Source organism: Nipponia nippon, unplaced genomic scaffold, assembly GCF_047370975.1.
Source record: "Nipponia nippon isolate SJK-2023a ecotype South Korea unplaced genomic scaffold, ASM4737097v1 scaffold_1, whole genome shotgun sequence".
NCBI lineage: Eukaryota > Metazoa > Chordata > Aves > Pelecaniformes > Threskiornithidae > Nipponia > Nipponia nippon.
In genome coordinates, this window is record NW_028262290.1 from 2,052,364 (window position 1) to 2,069,505 (window position 17,142).

Sequence of the window (17,142 nt, forward strand, 5' to 3'; positions counted from 1 at the left end):
TCTTATGGAAACAGAGTAAAAATGGACTTTGCCACAGAGGAGGTTGCAGGGATGGCATGAACATACAAGGATGGCGCACGGGATGTACCCATGCTCCACTCTGCCCTTGCTCTTGCAGGTTGTCCCCTGGACGAGCCTTGGCAATAGGAACAGAGCAAATGGCAAGTTCCCTGTCTCTCCTCACCAGAGAGGGCTGCAAGCTGGGCATGCCTGTCTTGTTTGTATCCACTTCCACTTTGTCTGGTTTTACAGCAGACAGGGCATCAAAATCAATCTTACAGCTGCTCCAAGGGAGAATGGAGCAAATCCCCCGCTGGGACCCAGTAGGACTGTTAACCAGCATGAGTGAAGCCGTTGGCTTTTCCCAGAGTTGAGGGTCTGGGATAATCATTACTTTTCCTTTCCTGCAGCCCCTGCTGTGAAGAGGCAGGGGAGGGCAGAGTAACAGAAGAAGCTGCTTGAAATGGCCTGTAAAACATCTGGGAAGGGAATTCCAGGAGCTCTGATTGCAACCCGAGCTCAGCCAAAGGGCTGCTGAGGGTTTTGGCTAGCCAAACGCCCAAATTTGCTTTTGCGCGTCTAACCTGCCCTGGCCAGTTAGTCCAGGGCATGTTTTGAGCTTTCCAGAAATACATCCCATCTCAACATATGAAGGCTGAGCCCTTCTGAACTCATTCCATAGCTTATTATAGAAAGAATTAAGTGCCAGCTCTCTGCAATTGCAAACCACACTCTGCTGAGCAGGTACTGAGCAGGGACCAATATCCATCTGCTGTCTGACTCAGGAGACGGCACCAAAAGCTGAAAGAAAATAAGCCAAGCTCCTGGTGGAGGGTTGCAGGATTTTTGGGGGGTTGTACACAGGGATTTAATAGAAGTACACAGGGACACTTTGTGTGGGAGCTTGGGGAGACCTGGAAAAAACCACTGTCCATGTCCGTTGTGCATACAGCCCCTACTCTTGCTGAGGATGACCCCAGAGCCCCAGCCTTGATGGCACTGCCCAGGCCCTCCTGCTGTGCAGAGCTGCAGCGCTTCATCCACTGCTGCTCCCCACAGAGGAAAGCTGTAGGGGGAGATATGGGTCCTAGGGGCCAGAAGCAGTTGAAGGTGAGGAACATCTGCTTAGCAGCTGGAAACTGGAAATTTGAGGGGTTTAGGTCCAGATGCCCAAATTCTTGGCTTGAATCCACTTGAATTCACAGCATTGAAGATGGGTGAAGCCACCCATCAGCGAAGAAGGTTATTCCCAAGGCATCTAAGAGCTCAGGAGGCAGCTTGGTAGAGAGGAGTGGGGATGCTTTGGCTGGAGCATGGGCACTTGCAGCATTACAGAGCGTACTGGAGGAGCGTGCCAACGACCATGGCCGTCAGACCCAGTGCTGCAGAACTTCTTCCCACTCCATTGCTGTTCCTGGTGTCATCGGTGCAGAGGTCAGTGTAACAGCATGACGTGGGTTTGTTCGCCCCTATCCCATTATAGGAGATGCATTGCTCCTCACAGCTTCTGGTCACAGTGATGTTGCCGAAAAAGGGGTAACCTGAAACAGGCAGATTGGAGAGGGGGAGAAGAACAAGGGAGAAAGAAATGGCAAAGGAAGGTGCAGACGGCTGGCATCGAGAAACACTTTGTGCAATGGAGGGGAATTAAAAGTAAAGTGTTTATAGGCAAATAAAGGCAAATTAGGGGTTGAGCATCTTTAATCCATGGGTGCTTGTAACCTAGATTGCTCTTTGTAGGAACAGGTCCACTGGTTGTCCCTGCTGCCTCCCTCTGCTCCTTCTAAATTTATTTGAGCATGGAAAAGGGACACAAGTCCTTGTGTGTTCTGTTCAGGTGAGTTGCTCCTGCAATGGCTCTGCATAGGAGGTAGCAGTGCCAAGAAGCACTGGTGTAACACTGACATGGTCGCTGGTGAGACAGTGCTAGGTGAAAGCGTCTACAAACAAGGAGAGAGCCCCTGGGTTTCTGCAATATGTTTGCACACATCTATAGGTTCAGGGTCCTTAAGGACATAGGGATAGGAAAGGTAAAACAGACCAGGTAAGCAGGATGAGTCCTGTATGATTCACTATGAGGTTCTGAATCTGATCGATTTCTCTCCTTCCCACTCTGAAGCTGGATAATCCATCTGGATTCTTAAAGGGAAGTTAAAGGATAATCCAAGCTAGGACTGGGAGAGGGAGAGGGAAGCAGGGCCAGCAGGTCGAGGGAGATAATTCTGTCGCTCTACTCTGCTCTGGAGTCCTCATCACAGGAAAGACATGGACCTGTTAGAGCGGGTCCAGAGGAGGCCACAAAGATGATCAGGGGACTGCAGCACCTCCCCTGTGAGGAAAGGCTGAAAGAGTTGTGGCTGTTCAACCCGGAGAAGAGAAGGCTCCAGGGATACCTTATTACAGCCTCTCAATACTTAAATGGGGCCTAAAAGAAAGATGGGGACAGACTTTTTAGTAGGGCCTGTTGCAATAGGACAAGGGGTGATGGTTTTAAACTAAAAGAAGGTAGATTTAGACTAGATATAAAGAAGAAATTTTTTACAATGAGGGTGGCGAAACACTGGATCACATTGCCCAGAGAGGTGGTAGATGCCCCATCCCTGGAAACATTCAAGGTGAGGTTGGACGGGGCTCTGAGCAACCTGATCTAGTTGAAGATATCCCTGCTCATTGCAGGGGGATTGGACTAGATGACCTTTAAAGATCCCTTCCATCCCAAAGCATTCTATGATTCTGTGATACTATGATTCTATGATTCCCTGATTCTATGATTCTAAGTTCATGAAGTAATTTGGCCCACGAAGGATGCATGTCTCCTCACGAGCACTCACAGCAAGCAAAGAAACTTACCTGAGTCTACGGAGTGCAGTGTTGTTGTGCACACGGTGGCTTTTGGGGGGCATAGGGTGACTGTTCTGCATTCAGCAATGTCCTTTGGCTCCTTGCACGTGTAACATCGTAAGGACTGGGCTGCAGAGGGAAACAGAATGGGTCTGAGGTGGTCGCAGCAGCAAAGACAGACAGCAAGCCTGCAGCTCCTTGGCTCTGCAGTGGGGACTAGGTGACAGTCAGTGCTTCATCCCCCCTTTACCAAGACACAGTGGCCTCAGAAACTAAGCACAGCTGGAGGCAGTGGCAAAGCTTGGATATGTCAGGGGGGAAAGACCAAACCCCAACACCAAAGGACAAGGATGATGTTGCGGGAGTTGAGTCTGATCACTACCTTGGGGTTCAGCAGCCCAAAAAGAGCGGGGATCTAGAGGCACTTATTGCTTGAGCAGCTCTGATAGGTTCTTTGCATTCTCTGTAAGAGATGCTGTAACAGAGAGCTAAATAGTTCCTTCTGTTGAGAGCAGCATTCACCAGCACCGAAAGACTGGCACTTCCCCCATCCCTCCACCCACAGTGACAGCTCCTTCATGCTTGTTTAGAGGGATTTCTGCAGACCTTAGTAACTGAGAACAGAATTTAAATGTCAGAGCTGTACCAGAGATCCTAAGGGCTGAATATGGCCCAAAAAACCACTTTCATCAGGGGCTACTGCTGCTTTTTAAAAGAGATGATGCTACAAAGCTCTTGCTGGCTGCCTGCTGTCACAGGGATACCTTTACATATGCAAGCATTGATCACAGCCGCTGCTCAAAAGTCTCAGTACGAGAGCTGTCCTTCCACAGTCGGCAGATACCGAGTGTGCAAAATTTTTGGAGTCATTCCGCTGTGGCTTGATGACAGAAACCAGCCTGGTTTGATATTTTCTATCCTGCCTGCCTTCCACCAACACGGCAGCTGAAGAACCACCCAAATGTGTCCACTGCCATCTATTGGTAAAATTGCAGGGAGACGATGTTTTCTTGTTCTGCAGCATCTGGTGTTAGAAAGAAAACTCTGGGACTTTGTGATAAGGATAAACATTTTTTGAAGGCAGTTGTTTGAACATCTGACTCTAGAAAGAATTTTCAGGGTATCTACTTCTCTTAGCACCTCCTTTGGAAAACTGAGCTGTGCAATAGAGTCTACACAATGCAAAAGCTTTCTTTGTCCTCTTTGCAGAGGTAGGAAGGGCTTTTTAACGTGAGCAGTGGTGGTGTTCTTGTGGCCATATCTTTTGTAAACAGGTGCAGTGGAGCCATCCCCATTTACCTGAGCTGAGGATCTCAGTAGGTCCCTTCCAAATGACCCATGAGAGGTTGTTTTATATTTTAACATGTAGTGCACAATGAGAGAGAGAACAATGTTGTCAACCTTGCAAGCATAGTGATGTTTGTGAGTTTGTAGGACTGGCTCATGTATGGATGGAGCAGTGCTAGTTTAAAGCATCTGAGAAACTGATCTGCATCCTTTGCGTTGAGCTGGTTTCTAAACCTCATCATTTTCATGGGTGAGCAGGGCAGTGCCATGGGCTCTGGGGGAATTACTTTCAGTTAAGAGCAAGTTTAAGGAAGAAAACCATCAGCCTGTTACCTTTCATTGAGCCTGGGTGGGGCAGTCAGAGGATACTGGTTTTGTAGGAAGGTTGCAGTGGAAGAGGAAAGCCCAAAACTATAAGGATCAGAGCAAAAGAGAAGAACTGAACAGAGAGGACAGTGCTATGTCCTGATCTGAGGCCAATAATTCACCATTCATCACTGTCCAACAGCACCTTCTACCCCTTGATTTCAAACCTCCGGAAAATGAGTGGTATATTTTGAGTCACAGACATATTCCTGAGCTACAAGAGCTGTGCCTAGACCAGCTGCCTCCCACTGGATCTTCCCAGAAAAGCCATTTCTCTCTCCATCTCAACTATAAAGCAAAGGGTGGTGATGCGTCTGTTTCCATAAAGCGCTTCGAGACCCGGGGGTGGAAACCTGCTCTGTCAGTTCCACAGCAACCCCATTAAATCCAGGACAGGATTTTAGACCCAGAAGGAGGAAAAAAACCACATAATACACCACCTGTGAAATATCTTGAAGGAAATAAAAAAAACCCCAAAACTAGCAGGTACTGAAGTGTAAAAAACTGCAGTAGCTGTATAGAAGTAACTGCACCTGTCCTGGTTCAGCCCTGGGCGGGTTTGACCCAGAGCGTGTCCTTCAGTCAGCAGTTGGGTTTGCTTTAGAGACAGGTGGAAGGAGGAATGAGGGTAGGGGGGATTAAAAAAAAACCAATGCAGCCTGAAGAAGATACCCAACACACTTCCATGCATAAAGAATTGCAAAGTCTATGCCTTTCAGCCTTCTTTCATTTGCAACTCTGAATGATCTCCAGGTAGCTGTGCCTCCAGATGGAGGTGTTCCACCCCTGCCCAGGCTGCCTTTCCTTTGAGGTCTTTCAGAGTCCCATGAAAGCAGCCTGAGGATCTCATGGGCTGTAGGTTAAAACCCACTGGGTTGCTGTCACCCCAAGGATGTCTCTGTTCCACACCAAGGATGTATTTGCAATGGGTCAACTAGATGGAGTAAGAACACAGTGATAACCAGACCCTGCTGCCAGCTTGCCCAAGATCGAGACCCATCAGAGACCAAACCCAAACACATCCAGGGGAATTTCCAACCTTCACCTATCTCCTAATCTCTAGAAATAAGTGAAAACCCTGGAGCTGGTGGTGTAATGAACCTTTCCAAAGTCCCTGGAGTTATTTCTCATACCCTCACCCATATCTATACTGAAGCCTCGCCCTCTGGTTTTCAGTGCTTCCAGCAGCCAGCTGAGAAGTTTTAGGGACAGCAGGAGCTCAGGATGAACATATCCCACCCCATCCCTGAGGGGACAGGCTGGCAGCTTAAGTAGAAGCTGTCACTTCAAGTTCTTGCCCATGTTTGTACTGCTCTGTGCCATATGGCTGCCATTTACACCTTAGTCTTACAAAGCAACATGTTGGTCCCCTCCATACTGGAGTGCGATGTGAGAAGGGACGGGTGACAGGCAACCACCTGTGAGTCCACATGATAGGCATGGCTCTCTGTCAGGCGTCATGGCTCTCCCCACCAGGAATGCATATCCCTTTTCCCCGTTCACCCTCTCCATTGACCTTCTTAAATACATAAAGACATTATTTCCCCTACCTGGGGATTACGAGGTCTTTCTGCATTGATGCCTTTCCCCTCCCCTCCCAAGCATTTCCCAGGGGGTTCCTGCAGTGTCAGGAATGCAGCGGTCTTACCCAACTCCACGTATGCCAGGCCAAGCAGGACCCCAACCAGAAGTGTCTTCATGCTGAGAGCAAATCCGTGCAGCTGGGACGGTAAAGGACGGCTGCTCCAAGGGAGCTTTATATGCTTTCCCACCCTCCACCCCCTGTGGATCCTGTGGGCGGATTCCCTCGGGGTGATCAGGGGAGAGCTCAGCTCCAGTGTGGATTGGAATTTGTAGAGGAACAAGATCCCCGAGGAGGTGACATCACCACAACGAGAAGACTCCTGCCATACGTCATCTCTTCTTCAGGTTTATGTCCTGGGGCTGGTCCAATAGAAAAGGAAAAACACAGCTTACACTGCAAGAGGTGGCCCCACACAGGTGCTTGGATGGGGAATGTGAAAAAGTATGTTTGTTCCTTCAAGTCTGGCTCCACGAGCCGAGAGCTGGGTTGTGTCATGCGTGTCGCATTGGGCAACAACAGTCAAGATGCAAGCGGCAGAAGACTGTGCTTCCACGTGCATTGGCTCAACCTCACCAAAGTCTGTGCCATGTTTTCATGCCTACTGCTCTCCGGGCTGGTATGTGGGAAGCTGGCATGTCTGTTTTCCCAAATCCAGTGCAAAAGCAAGCCTGGTCTCTGGCTCCCAGGGGCTTAGTTTTTAACTGAGTCCTGGTGCTGAGCAGGTGAACATGAGAGTCACTGAAAGGCCAGTGGTGGCGACCATGGGAGATGGTGCTTCTAAATCTAGGATTTAGATATGTCATTTTATTTCAGGTCCTGGGTCATGCTGGCAGAGCAGGCGCTGTGTTTTCTTTTGCAAAGGTGTCAACTATTTACCAAATTTTATTCTAAAGCTGGGAAATAAACCCAACACAGAGAAATGGATCAATTTTCCCACTGCAGTACCTTCCTGATAGAAAGTTTCTCTTTATGCATATGCCATATGCAAAGTTTTCCTTTTATGCATTTCAAGGCAACCTTTTCAAACACAATTTTTCAATATCTTTTACACAATATTTATGGAAACAGCTTAAAAAGCTTCCAGTTGGGGAGAAATGCTTTGCTTCTCCCTTTGACTGAGTCAATAACATTTTATATTTCATGGGAAAAGCTGATAGACTTTCTGGTTTTGCTGTTGTTGTGGTTTAACCCCAGTTGGCAACTACATACAGTCATTTGCTCACTCCCCCCCTCCCTGGTGGGATGGGGGAGAGAATTGGAAAAGTAAAACCCATGGGTTGAGATAAAGACAGTTTAATAGGACAGCAGAGGAAGAGAAAATAATAATAATAATGATCATGATAAATGAATATACAAAACAAGTAATGCACAATGCAATTGCTCACTACACGCCCAGCCCGTCCCCAAGCAGCGATCGCTGCCCCCCGGCCAACTCCCCCCAGTTTCTATACTGAGCACGATGTCATAGGGTATGGAATAGCCTTTGGCCAGTCTGGGTCAGCTGTCCTGGCTGTGCCCCCTCCCAGCTTCTTGTGCACTGGGCAGAGCATGGGAAGCTGAAAAGTCCTTGACTAGTATAAGCAGTACTTAGCAACAACTAAAGCATCAGTGTGTTTTCAACATTATTCTCATGCTGAATCCAAAACAGAGCACTACACCACCTACGAGGAAGAAAATTAACTCTACCCCAGCTGAAACCAGGACAGTTGTTTTTGTTGTGATCCAGAGTGGAAAACCCCAGCATTATGCAATTTCCTGTAAAACAGCTGAATAAGCCAGAGAAGAAAAGTTTGTGAATCACTGTGAAGTACTCAGAGTCTTCAGGGATGGAGAAAAGGTGAGTGCACAAGCTGATTTAATGACTGGGGGTTTGCTTGTCACAGGCTCGTTGTGGTGATGCATGTGGACATTGCTACCATTCCCAGCAGCCTGTCCTTTTTCTCAGTTTGAGAATAGGGCTTTTTGGGAAAGTGCTGCTCCCTAAAGGGTTCGCAGTAACTTGAGAAGCATTGCTAATGAAAATTTCTACAGTCATGGATGACACAAAACTGATCGAGCTGGGGCAGCAGGATCAGCACTGTGCCATGGGAAAGGGAGGGAAAGACATGCACCCTAACGCTCACTTGGCTGTGAGAGTGAAAGCCGTCATTTATCTTTATTTTATCTTGTTGTGTTGTCAGAGACCAGGTGCATAAAGAAAAACAGCTCAAACATACCTCCCTGGCTACATAGGAAAGACTGCTCTGTGAAAGCCACCAGACCTGATTACATCCAGATCCTTTCTTGTAACTGGGCAGTTCAAGGCACATTTGAGCAATATCTTAATTAACAGTAATGAAACTGGAAAATTTCCAGTGCTTTAAGCATTCAAGGTGGTTATGTCTCAACAGGTAAGCACAGCGGGGTTGGCGCTCCAGCGTTTACAACACTAAAAGGCTGCTTGGCATATTGTTTGTAGCGTGCAGAACTGGAGATGGCCACACAGGCATGTTGTAATGGTCTGCCCGTGCTTGAAAGGCATCGCATATGGAGAAAGCCTTGGAATAAATCAATGTGGTTGAAGGAATACTGATATAAATAGGAAACTAAAGGAGTCTGTCCAGCTTGGTGGAGGCTGTCCATGACTGTGGTGTCTGGACATGGGATTCATTAGCACAGTAGGATAGTTTGCCTCTGGCTGGTGCAAAGCCACTTAACTCTGTCTAATGACTTGAAAATCTTTGAAATCTGGCCGTAAGGCAGAGCATCAGGAAACCACCAGAGCTGGGGCTGTTTAAAGCTCCTGCAGACTGGCTGAGTGTGCGGGAGTGCCAGACTTCAGGGAGAGAGAAGTTGGGAGCATGCCAGTAAAATTGTGGAGGAAACGATGACCTACAGGTATTAGTTGATCTAAAGGTAGCTAGGAGCCTCTGGTAGATGGAGCCCTGAAAACAAAACCAAAACCAAACACAAACAAACACAGGTGATATCAAGTTGTGTGTTGGGGTGTAAGGGAGGCAGGGTGATTATGGAAGTGCTAGCACACTGGCATGAAGCCCTGGTGGCTTCCCACTTGGAATTTCATTGCCCCTGTCAAGAAAAAATGTGGTCCTCATGGAAAGAAAAGGGACATGGAAACTAATGGGAAGACTGGGAAAAGAGAATGCACCCCAGAAGATGACACTGGAAAACACTGGCCCCTTTTAGTTTGGCAGAACAGAGGTTGAGTGGAGATATGATTTTTTTTCCACCAGAAATACATTGAAAGCATCGAAAACAGAGCTACAGAAAGAAAAACTCCTTAAGCTAAAATGTCACACTGGACTAGAGCTAAGACCAGCATGAGTTATAGAATCATAGAATTGTTAAGGTTGGAAAAGACCCTTAAGATCATTGAGTCCAACCGTTAACCCAGCACTGCCAAGTCCATCACTAAACCATGTCCTCGAGCACCACATCTCCCCGGCTTTTAAATACCTCCAGGGATGGAGACTGAACCACTTCCCTGGGCAGCCTGTGCCAGGGCCTGACTACTCTTTCAGTGAAGAAGTTTTTCCTAATATCCAACCTAAACCTCCCCTGGCGCAGCTTGAGGACATTTCCTCTCATCCTATCCCTTGTTACTTTGGAGAAGAGACCGACCCCCACCTCGCTACAACCTCCTTTCAGGCAGTTGTAGAGTTATATTAGACTGGCAATTAGAGGTAGGGTCTTAAACGCTAGGAAAAATTGGGTCCCTTCTGAAAGCAAAGGCAGGGTAGAAATCCCACCTGCTTTAAGATGGAGCTTGATAAATATGTAAAAGAAGTGGTTTGATATAGCAGTTAGGAGAGCCTTAGACAGCTCATAGGACTCAGGAGGACCTAAATTCCCATCTGTCTTTGTCAGTGGTGGAATAAACCCTGAGCAAGGTTTTGAACACTGAGTGGCAGGAGCCATAAGGGACTCCAGTTGAAATGTCATTTCAGGTCTGAGGATCTGAGAATATAAATGAGGTGTGGTGTGTAGGGAGAAAGGCTTGTGTGCCAAAAGCCGCTCTGAATTTTCAGTGGTATCAATCCAAAACCACTACCAGCCTGTCCCTGTGAGACTGTCCTTATTTATAAGGTAATGTAGGTAGATATAATCTCTCTCTGCTTGTCACATATGCAAGGAAAGGCCGATGATGTAAATTCAGTGTTCACAGGCAAGAAGGCGATGTGCTTTATAACTACCTGATCTAACTTCCGTTACAGTTAATTTTTGTTTGAATGAAAAAGCAAATTTTGTAGAGATGTCCTGTAACAGAGAGTCTATGACAAGCTTTGTTAAGCTGTTCCAGTGTTCAGTTATCGGCCGTGTCTAAAATAACCCCTGTGTAAAATATTTCTACTCTGATTTATACAGCTTCTACAGCCACTGGCTCTCATTATACCCCTCTACTAAGCTTAATTGCTCACTGTTGCAACTTCCTTCTGCTTCACAGAGATGCAGTTTGTCTAGGATATCCCTTTGATAGACTTTGGTAGGCTCTTTGACTCCTTCCTTGGAAGGTCTGTCCTCCAGAGCTTTAATCCTTTCAGTAGTCCTTCTCCAATCCGCCTCTGATTTACCACCTTCTCTCCTGCATTGCCCAACCCAGAATGAAATGTTGTCTTGTAGCAACAGCCACTCCAGTCCCAGGTATAAGCAGAACATATCCTTCTGTCATGAGATGAGCATCAAACAACTGTGTTTGATGCTGTGGCCATAGCATTGTAGCCATGGCATCAGTCTACCTGATGGCAATGTCTTTTTTGGGAGCTGCTTCTCAGGATGGAGTCTGCCCTCAGGTTTCCAGATATCATGGTGATGGCTGGAGTATAGGAAAACAGAGACACTACTGATGTGCGTATTGAGCCAACTTGAGTTTGTCTCCTGTGATTCAGGGAGGGTAGATTTTTTCTGGGCACCATTTGGATGACTGTATCTGTGGGCTCTACCATCTTCATCTGTGACTCAGCAGCGGGAAACCATGCTGTCCATCACCATGGCTGCAGTTATGCTTGATGATGTGTTCAGCTAATCGAAGCTCCCACCTCTCATGGGTGTGCACTAATAACAAGACTATAGGCTTGTTCGGGTGGAGTTGCTCTCCACCCTCCCGATGAAACTCTGCCACTGAGCAGAAAGGAATGCAGGTTTCATTGGGCTGGAGAAGGGGGAAAGTGTGAGCATGACTCAGTGAGCACCCTTCCCCTAGGAGCTCTTTAGGTCTTCCAGGGGCTGTTTGATACAAAACACATGTGTCTCCACACAGGGGAGTATCAAAGAGAAATCCAGAGTCCCAGTGCTGACTCTGTTAATCTGTAAAGAGTTCTTACCCCTTTCCTCCCATGTCTGTGCTTCCTTTTGGTGGTTTGCAAACCCTGTCTGAAGATGTGAGACAGGAAATTGAACCTCTCCAAGCAGAGAAGGAAATTGTATTCACATCTCCCAAGTTCTGGCTTAAGCACAGTAACCTCTAGGCTAAAAAGCAGGTGCACTTCTGAAGATGGGAGGAAATCCTCCACCCCCCTATTTTTAGAAAAAGAAGTGAGCTCTGTTCAGTGCTCTGAGAGAAAAAAAGGGAGTCCAGGGACATGGACTCTACTTCTGCAGGTTTCTCTTCTTCTAGCCGCAAGGTTGAAGACAATCCCTTCAGGCATCACCTCATCAGCTGTGCTTGGTCAGCCCTGGGAATGTAGGTCTCCCAGGCATTTGCAGAGGGCATGCAAAGTGTCCAACACGTGGTTCTGGACTGCATCCCAGAGGGATGGATATCTACAAGTTAGGCATTTTAGGGATCCTTTAACCTGTACTGGTCCTACCATGGACTTGAGGAGTCCATAGGACGTGTAGCAGTTTGCGTGCTCCTTGGCCCTGTTACGGCCTGAACCCACTGGATCTGTCCCAGGCAGCACCCAGGCACACTCTGAAGCATAGCATGGGCCAAAGATGTTTCCAATGAGGCCATTAAGTTTTGGGGGGATAACAAAATTTAGCTATGCGAGCATGAGCTTTGCCAGTTGTCGTCAGGATCAGAGAATGGATCCTGGCCCCTTTTAAAGACCAGTGTAGACATAGCCTGGATGTGTCCTCAAACGAAAGCCTCTTGCATTCATTGTTATGTTGTGATTCCCCTTTCTGTCCCGCTGATAGCTGCTGCAAACCCTATGTGAAAGTCTTTGCGTTATGACCCATAAATGTGTGCTCTGGCATGTGAGAGGATCTTGTGACCATGTGATTTTTGCACCTGAAAGTTGGATGATTTAGAGCCAAGGCTGAAGGGTGCTGGGAGTATTCATGGGGGCTGCTGTTGGTTGGGAGTCTCCGATGTCTTGGTCCACACTTTGATCAGCTGAAGGCACTGTCAATCTCTGAGCAACCTTCTGCAGTAGTGCAGGAGTGGACAACATGCAAAGACAGGCCAATTGCAGGGCCTGGTACCTCCCTCTCCTTAGAAGGGAGATTTTCCCTCTTTATCAAGTAGGCTATGGTTATGAAGAGGACAGGAGACAGGAAATTGAGTTCTCCCCACTAATTTAAGATACCACTTACCTTTGTCAAAACCAGGGACTGTAACTGAGTCTCCGACTGAGCATTGAAGTGATTGACATCACTTTGTCAGCCCTTCAATATCATCATCAGTGCCCTTGACTGGCAGGACTGATAGTTGTATGAGGAAGCCTGTCCCTCACGTTACTGCTTCATGTCCCATGTTGGCAGCAACGTCTATCACCAGATACAGACCTGGGTGCCCTACTGTGAGCTAATCTAAATAGTGAGCCTTGCTAAACAGTAAGAATAGCTTATGGTGCATGTTGCTGTGGGTAACCAGCACAATAAAAGGAACAGAATAACAAAGAAACCAGTCCTCATCATTGGGATCTATGTTGACAGGGCCAAAAGTTGTGGGAGCACCGACTAACAGAAAATGTGGAAGACAATAACCTTTGAAAATTTTCACAGTGACAAGCAGATTGAAGCAGGACTCAGAACTCCAAGTGGGAGTCATCTGACTTAAGTATAGCCTTCCTTCTATAACATAGATGTCTCCTGGGTGAATCACCGTACGTCTTTCTTTTTGCAGTGTCAGACACATGCACAATTCATCAGAACTGGTTTAGACAAAAGCCTCATCAAAAAATGAATGGCACTGTGGATTAGTAGTTTCCCTTCATTAGCTTTGAAAGGCACCTTTCAAAGGTGAGGACTAGGTCACCTGGACACGTCTCCATAGTAAATATGTCTATTTTGTCAAATGCATCCCACTCCAGTGTTTGTTGGCTTAGAAGGTACAAAGTCAAATGTCCCCACAAAACGTAACTATCTCTGATAAGGAGCTGAGTGGCCAGTGGAAGAGGAAAACATATCCATGTATGAGTCCCTAGGAAGGGGTTTTAAAAGGACATGGAGAAGAAGGTCTCAGAAGACCAGCTTGTTCCAGATGTCTTTGAGATTACACTCAGGATGTTGGCAGGACACTGCAATGGCTCAGACACTTCTGTTGGACTGCACGTTTGTTTTGTTTTTTTTTTTGAGACTGCTACCCTCGAAGTATCTTCAGATTTTGGGGACAGATCAGCACCTGAGGAGGTGTCTGGGTATGAATATTGTTAGCTCATAGATGAGGACTCCAGTTTGTGGGATTATGAAGTTATTTTGCAGGTAAAACAGTAATAACAGCTCATGATATGGTGATGGAAAAATTCCACTGACCTGTTTCTATCTACATTCTCAGCATTGCTGTCGGGGTGGAGCTGCACGAGGTAAATGACTGACAGAAGCAGCTTGCTCTGGGGTCTGATGGGGAAGCTTCTGTGCAGGCTCAGGCTACAGGTGTGGAAATGGTGCTTTTCTTTCCCAGCCACTAGAAGGATTTGCCTGTTAGCAAACACATTTTCTTTCATGTAACATTATGTTAGGGACATCTGGGCTATGTTGCCAGTATCTGTCTTCCTAACATCAGTATGTAACTCAGTTGAACTGAATGCATGATTGTCTATAATCCTTTTGGATATCTGTTGGATATTTTTCTGATGAGGCTATTTCCATGGCTAGTTTGGAAGAAAAAAGAGTTGCTAAAGACAAAAATACAGGGGCATGGTGAAGCTACTACTGCATGAATAACAGTGTCTCAATATGGTTACAGAATAAGTTGTATGGGGCATCAACAAGACTTCTTTGACAAGGAGAACAGTGAGCAATTAAAAACTACTCCTGGGCTACTCACAGTTCACACCCCGGCATGTAGTAAACTTGCAGCATAATAAATTTGTTGGGATTTTAATAATAAAGGATCAACCATTAAAAATTTGCCCACTTGGTCATGAGTAAGGCTAGGGATGTTCCTGGAGATGTAGAATGAGAATGGCTGTGATGCATGGTGTCCAGTCTTCTCCTTAATATTCTCCACTCTCCCCTCATGCTTCATGAAGAGCGCATACCTTTGGTACATGCCTGCAAATGGCAGCTGAAGAGGACAATGTTTCCCAAATGGGTCTTTGTCATGAATCTCTTTTTTGCCATCCCTGCTGTTGAGCCAGTGTCGCAAATGAGAGGACATTCTTGCTCAAATTGGAGAAAGAAATGCCATCCCCATATAGAACTGTGCCAATTCTTCCCAGTAGGACCAAGTTCCTTCCTCATTCACCTATGTGTCCAACTGAAATGACCACAGCCAATGCTCTCTCCATTTGCCTTCCTTAGGTGGGTTTCTTCTGGGTTTCCTACATGTTGGAATCATAGAATCATAGAATGCTTTGGGATAGAAGGGATCCTTAAAGGTCATCTAGTCCATGCCCCACACAATTGGCAGGGACATCGACAACTAAGTCAGGTTGCACAGAGCCCCATGCAGCCTGGCCTTGAATGTTTGCAAGGATGGGGCATCCACCACCTCTCTGGACAACCTGTGCCAGGGTTTCACCACCCTCATTGTAAAAAATTTCTTCCTTATATCCAGTCTGAATCTACTCTCTTTTAGGTTAAAACCATCACCCCTTGTCTTATCACTACTGGCCCTGCTAAAAAGTCTGTCCCCATCTTTCTTATCAGCCCCCTTTAAGTACTGAAAGGCTGCAAGAAGGTCACCCCACAGCCTTCTCTTCTCCAGGCTGAACAACCCCAACTCTTTCAGCCTTTCTTCATATCAGAGCTGTTCCAGCCCTTGGACCATTTCCGTGGCCTCCTCTGGACCCGCTCCAACAGGTCCATTGTCCTTCTTGTACTGAGGACCCCAGAGCTGGACGCAATACTCCAGGTGGGGTCTCACCAGAGCAGAGTAAAGGGGCAGGATCACCTCCCTCAACCTGCTGGCCACACATCTTTTGATGCAGCCCAGGAGATGGTTGGCCTTCTGGGCTGCGAGAGCACATTACCGGCTCATGTCCAGCGTTTCATCTACCCGTACCCCCAAGTCCTTCTCAGCAGGTCTGCTCTCAACCCTTTCATCCCCCAGCCTCTATTGATACTGGGGATTACCCCGACGCAGCTGCAGGACCCTGCACTTGTCCTTGTTGAACCTCACGAGGTTCACATAGGCCCACCTCTCCAGCTTGTCCAGATCCCTCTGGATGGCATCCCATCCCTCAGGTGTGTTGACTGTACCACTCAGCTTGGTGTCATCTGCAAACTTGCTGAGGGTGCACTCAATCCCGCTGTCTATGCCATTGATGAAGATATTGAACAACACTGGCCCCGGAATGGACCCCTGAGGGACACCACTCATCACTGTTCTGCATCTGGACATCAAGCCATTGACCATTACCCTCTGGATGCGACCATCCAGCCAATTCCTTCTCCACCGAAGAGTCCACCCATCAAATCCATATCCTTCCAATTCAGAGAGGAGGATATTGTGGGGGACCATGTCAAAGGCCTTACACAAGTCCAGAGAGATGACATCCGTAGCTCTTCCCTCGTCCACTGATGTAGTTACTCCATCATAGAAGGCCACTAGGTTGGTCAGGCAGGACTTGCCCTTGGTGAAGCCGTGCTGGCTGTCCTGAATCACCTCCCTGTCCTCCATGTGCCTTAGCATAGATTCCAGGAGGATCTGTTGCATGGTCTTCCCAGGCACAGAGGTGAGGCTGACAGGTCGGTAGTTCCCAGGGTCCTCCTTTTTACCCTTTTGAAAAATGGCTGCAATATTTCCCTTTTTCCAGTCCCCAGGGACTTCGCCTGACTGCCATGACTTTTCAAGTACCATGGTGTGTGGCTTAGCAACTCCATCAGCCAATTCCCTCAGGACTCTGGGATGCATCTTGTCAGGACCCATAGACTGTATGTATACATTCAGGTTCCTCAGGTGGTCACGAACCTGATCTTTTCTTACAGCAGGAGGTCCTCTGTCCCCCTGATCTCCCTCAAATGGCCCATTGACTCGGGAATTTCCAGGGTTCAGCTGCCTGCCCAGAGTATAGCTGTTCAGATTCATTTTGATCTAATCTGGCTTCAGCTCCTTTTAGCCACCTACAACACAGACCAACTGTCTCTTCCCTTCCTCCCTCATATCTCCCCTCCTTGCAGAGATGTTTTTTAAGATGGCATACTCTGGTGGCTGGGCTCAGGAGTCTAACACACTTTGAACAATATTCTCCCCTGATCCAGCTGAGGTTTGGATTGATTTAGTTTAAGATAAGCAAATACCAAAGATAAATGTTGATATATGGTGGCTAGAGAAAGGGTGAGTGAACTGTCAATTCAAGGATACGGATGCAAGGCATGAAGGCTGTGGCTCCCTGAAAGCAAAGATTCCGAAACCTGTCTGGAATTTGTTTCCCTAACAAAGAGGAAAAGCAGAGAAGAAGCATTTACAGAAGAATAAATGTGGCCTGAAATGGGTGAATAACCATTTCAAAGATTTTACTAGGAATGAGAGGGAAGCCTAAAAGAATGGAATCAAAAACAAGCAGCAGACAAAATTACATACAGAGGTTAAGAAATATATAAAGTAAAAATCTGCAATAGTCAAAATGACTTAGATCTCAGGAAAGACATTAAACGTTAAAATTCTTCAGCCCTTATATTGAGAGACAAAAGAAAGTAGTGAAGATATGATAGATGAAAACTGAATATTAAAC

The 17,142-nt window shown here is 46.9% G+C and overlaps 1 protein-coding gene across 1 annotated transcript; it reads right to left on the minus strand.

The window, feature by feature from the left end:
• Positions 1–1,329: 1,329 nt before the first annotated feature.
• Positions 1,330–6,194, minus strand: LOC104020591 (secreted Ly-6/uPAR-related protein 1). The gene is made up of 3 exons (XM_009474031.1): positions 6,143–6,194; positions 2,851–2,970; positions 1,330–1,541 (listed from the first exon to the last, which is right to left on the minus strand). Exons 1-3 carry the CDS (start codon positions 6,192–6,194, stop codon positions 1,330–1,332), a joined length of 384 nt encoding a protein of 127 aa, XP_009472306.1.
• Between the last annotated feature and the right edge of the window lie 10,948 nt (positions 6,195–17,142).

Coding starts and splice junctions, on each gene's coding strand:
- LOC104020591 (XM_009474031.1), bottom strand. CDS start 6,194: ATGAAGACACTTCTGGTTGGGGTCCTGCTTGGCCTGGCATACGTGGAG. Junction 2,971..6,142: donor CCTGGCATACGTGGAGTTGG/GTAAGACCGCTG, acceptor TTCCCTCTGCAG/CCCAGTCCTTACGATGTTAC. Junction 1,542..2,850: donor ACTGCACTCCGTAGACTCAG/GTAAGTTTCTTT, acceptor TGCCTGTTTCAG/GTTACCCCTTTTTCGGCAAC.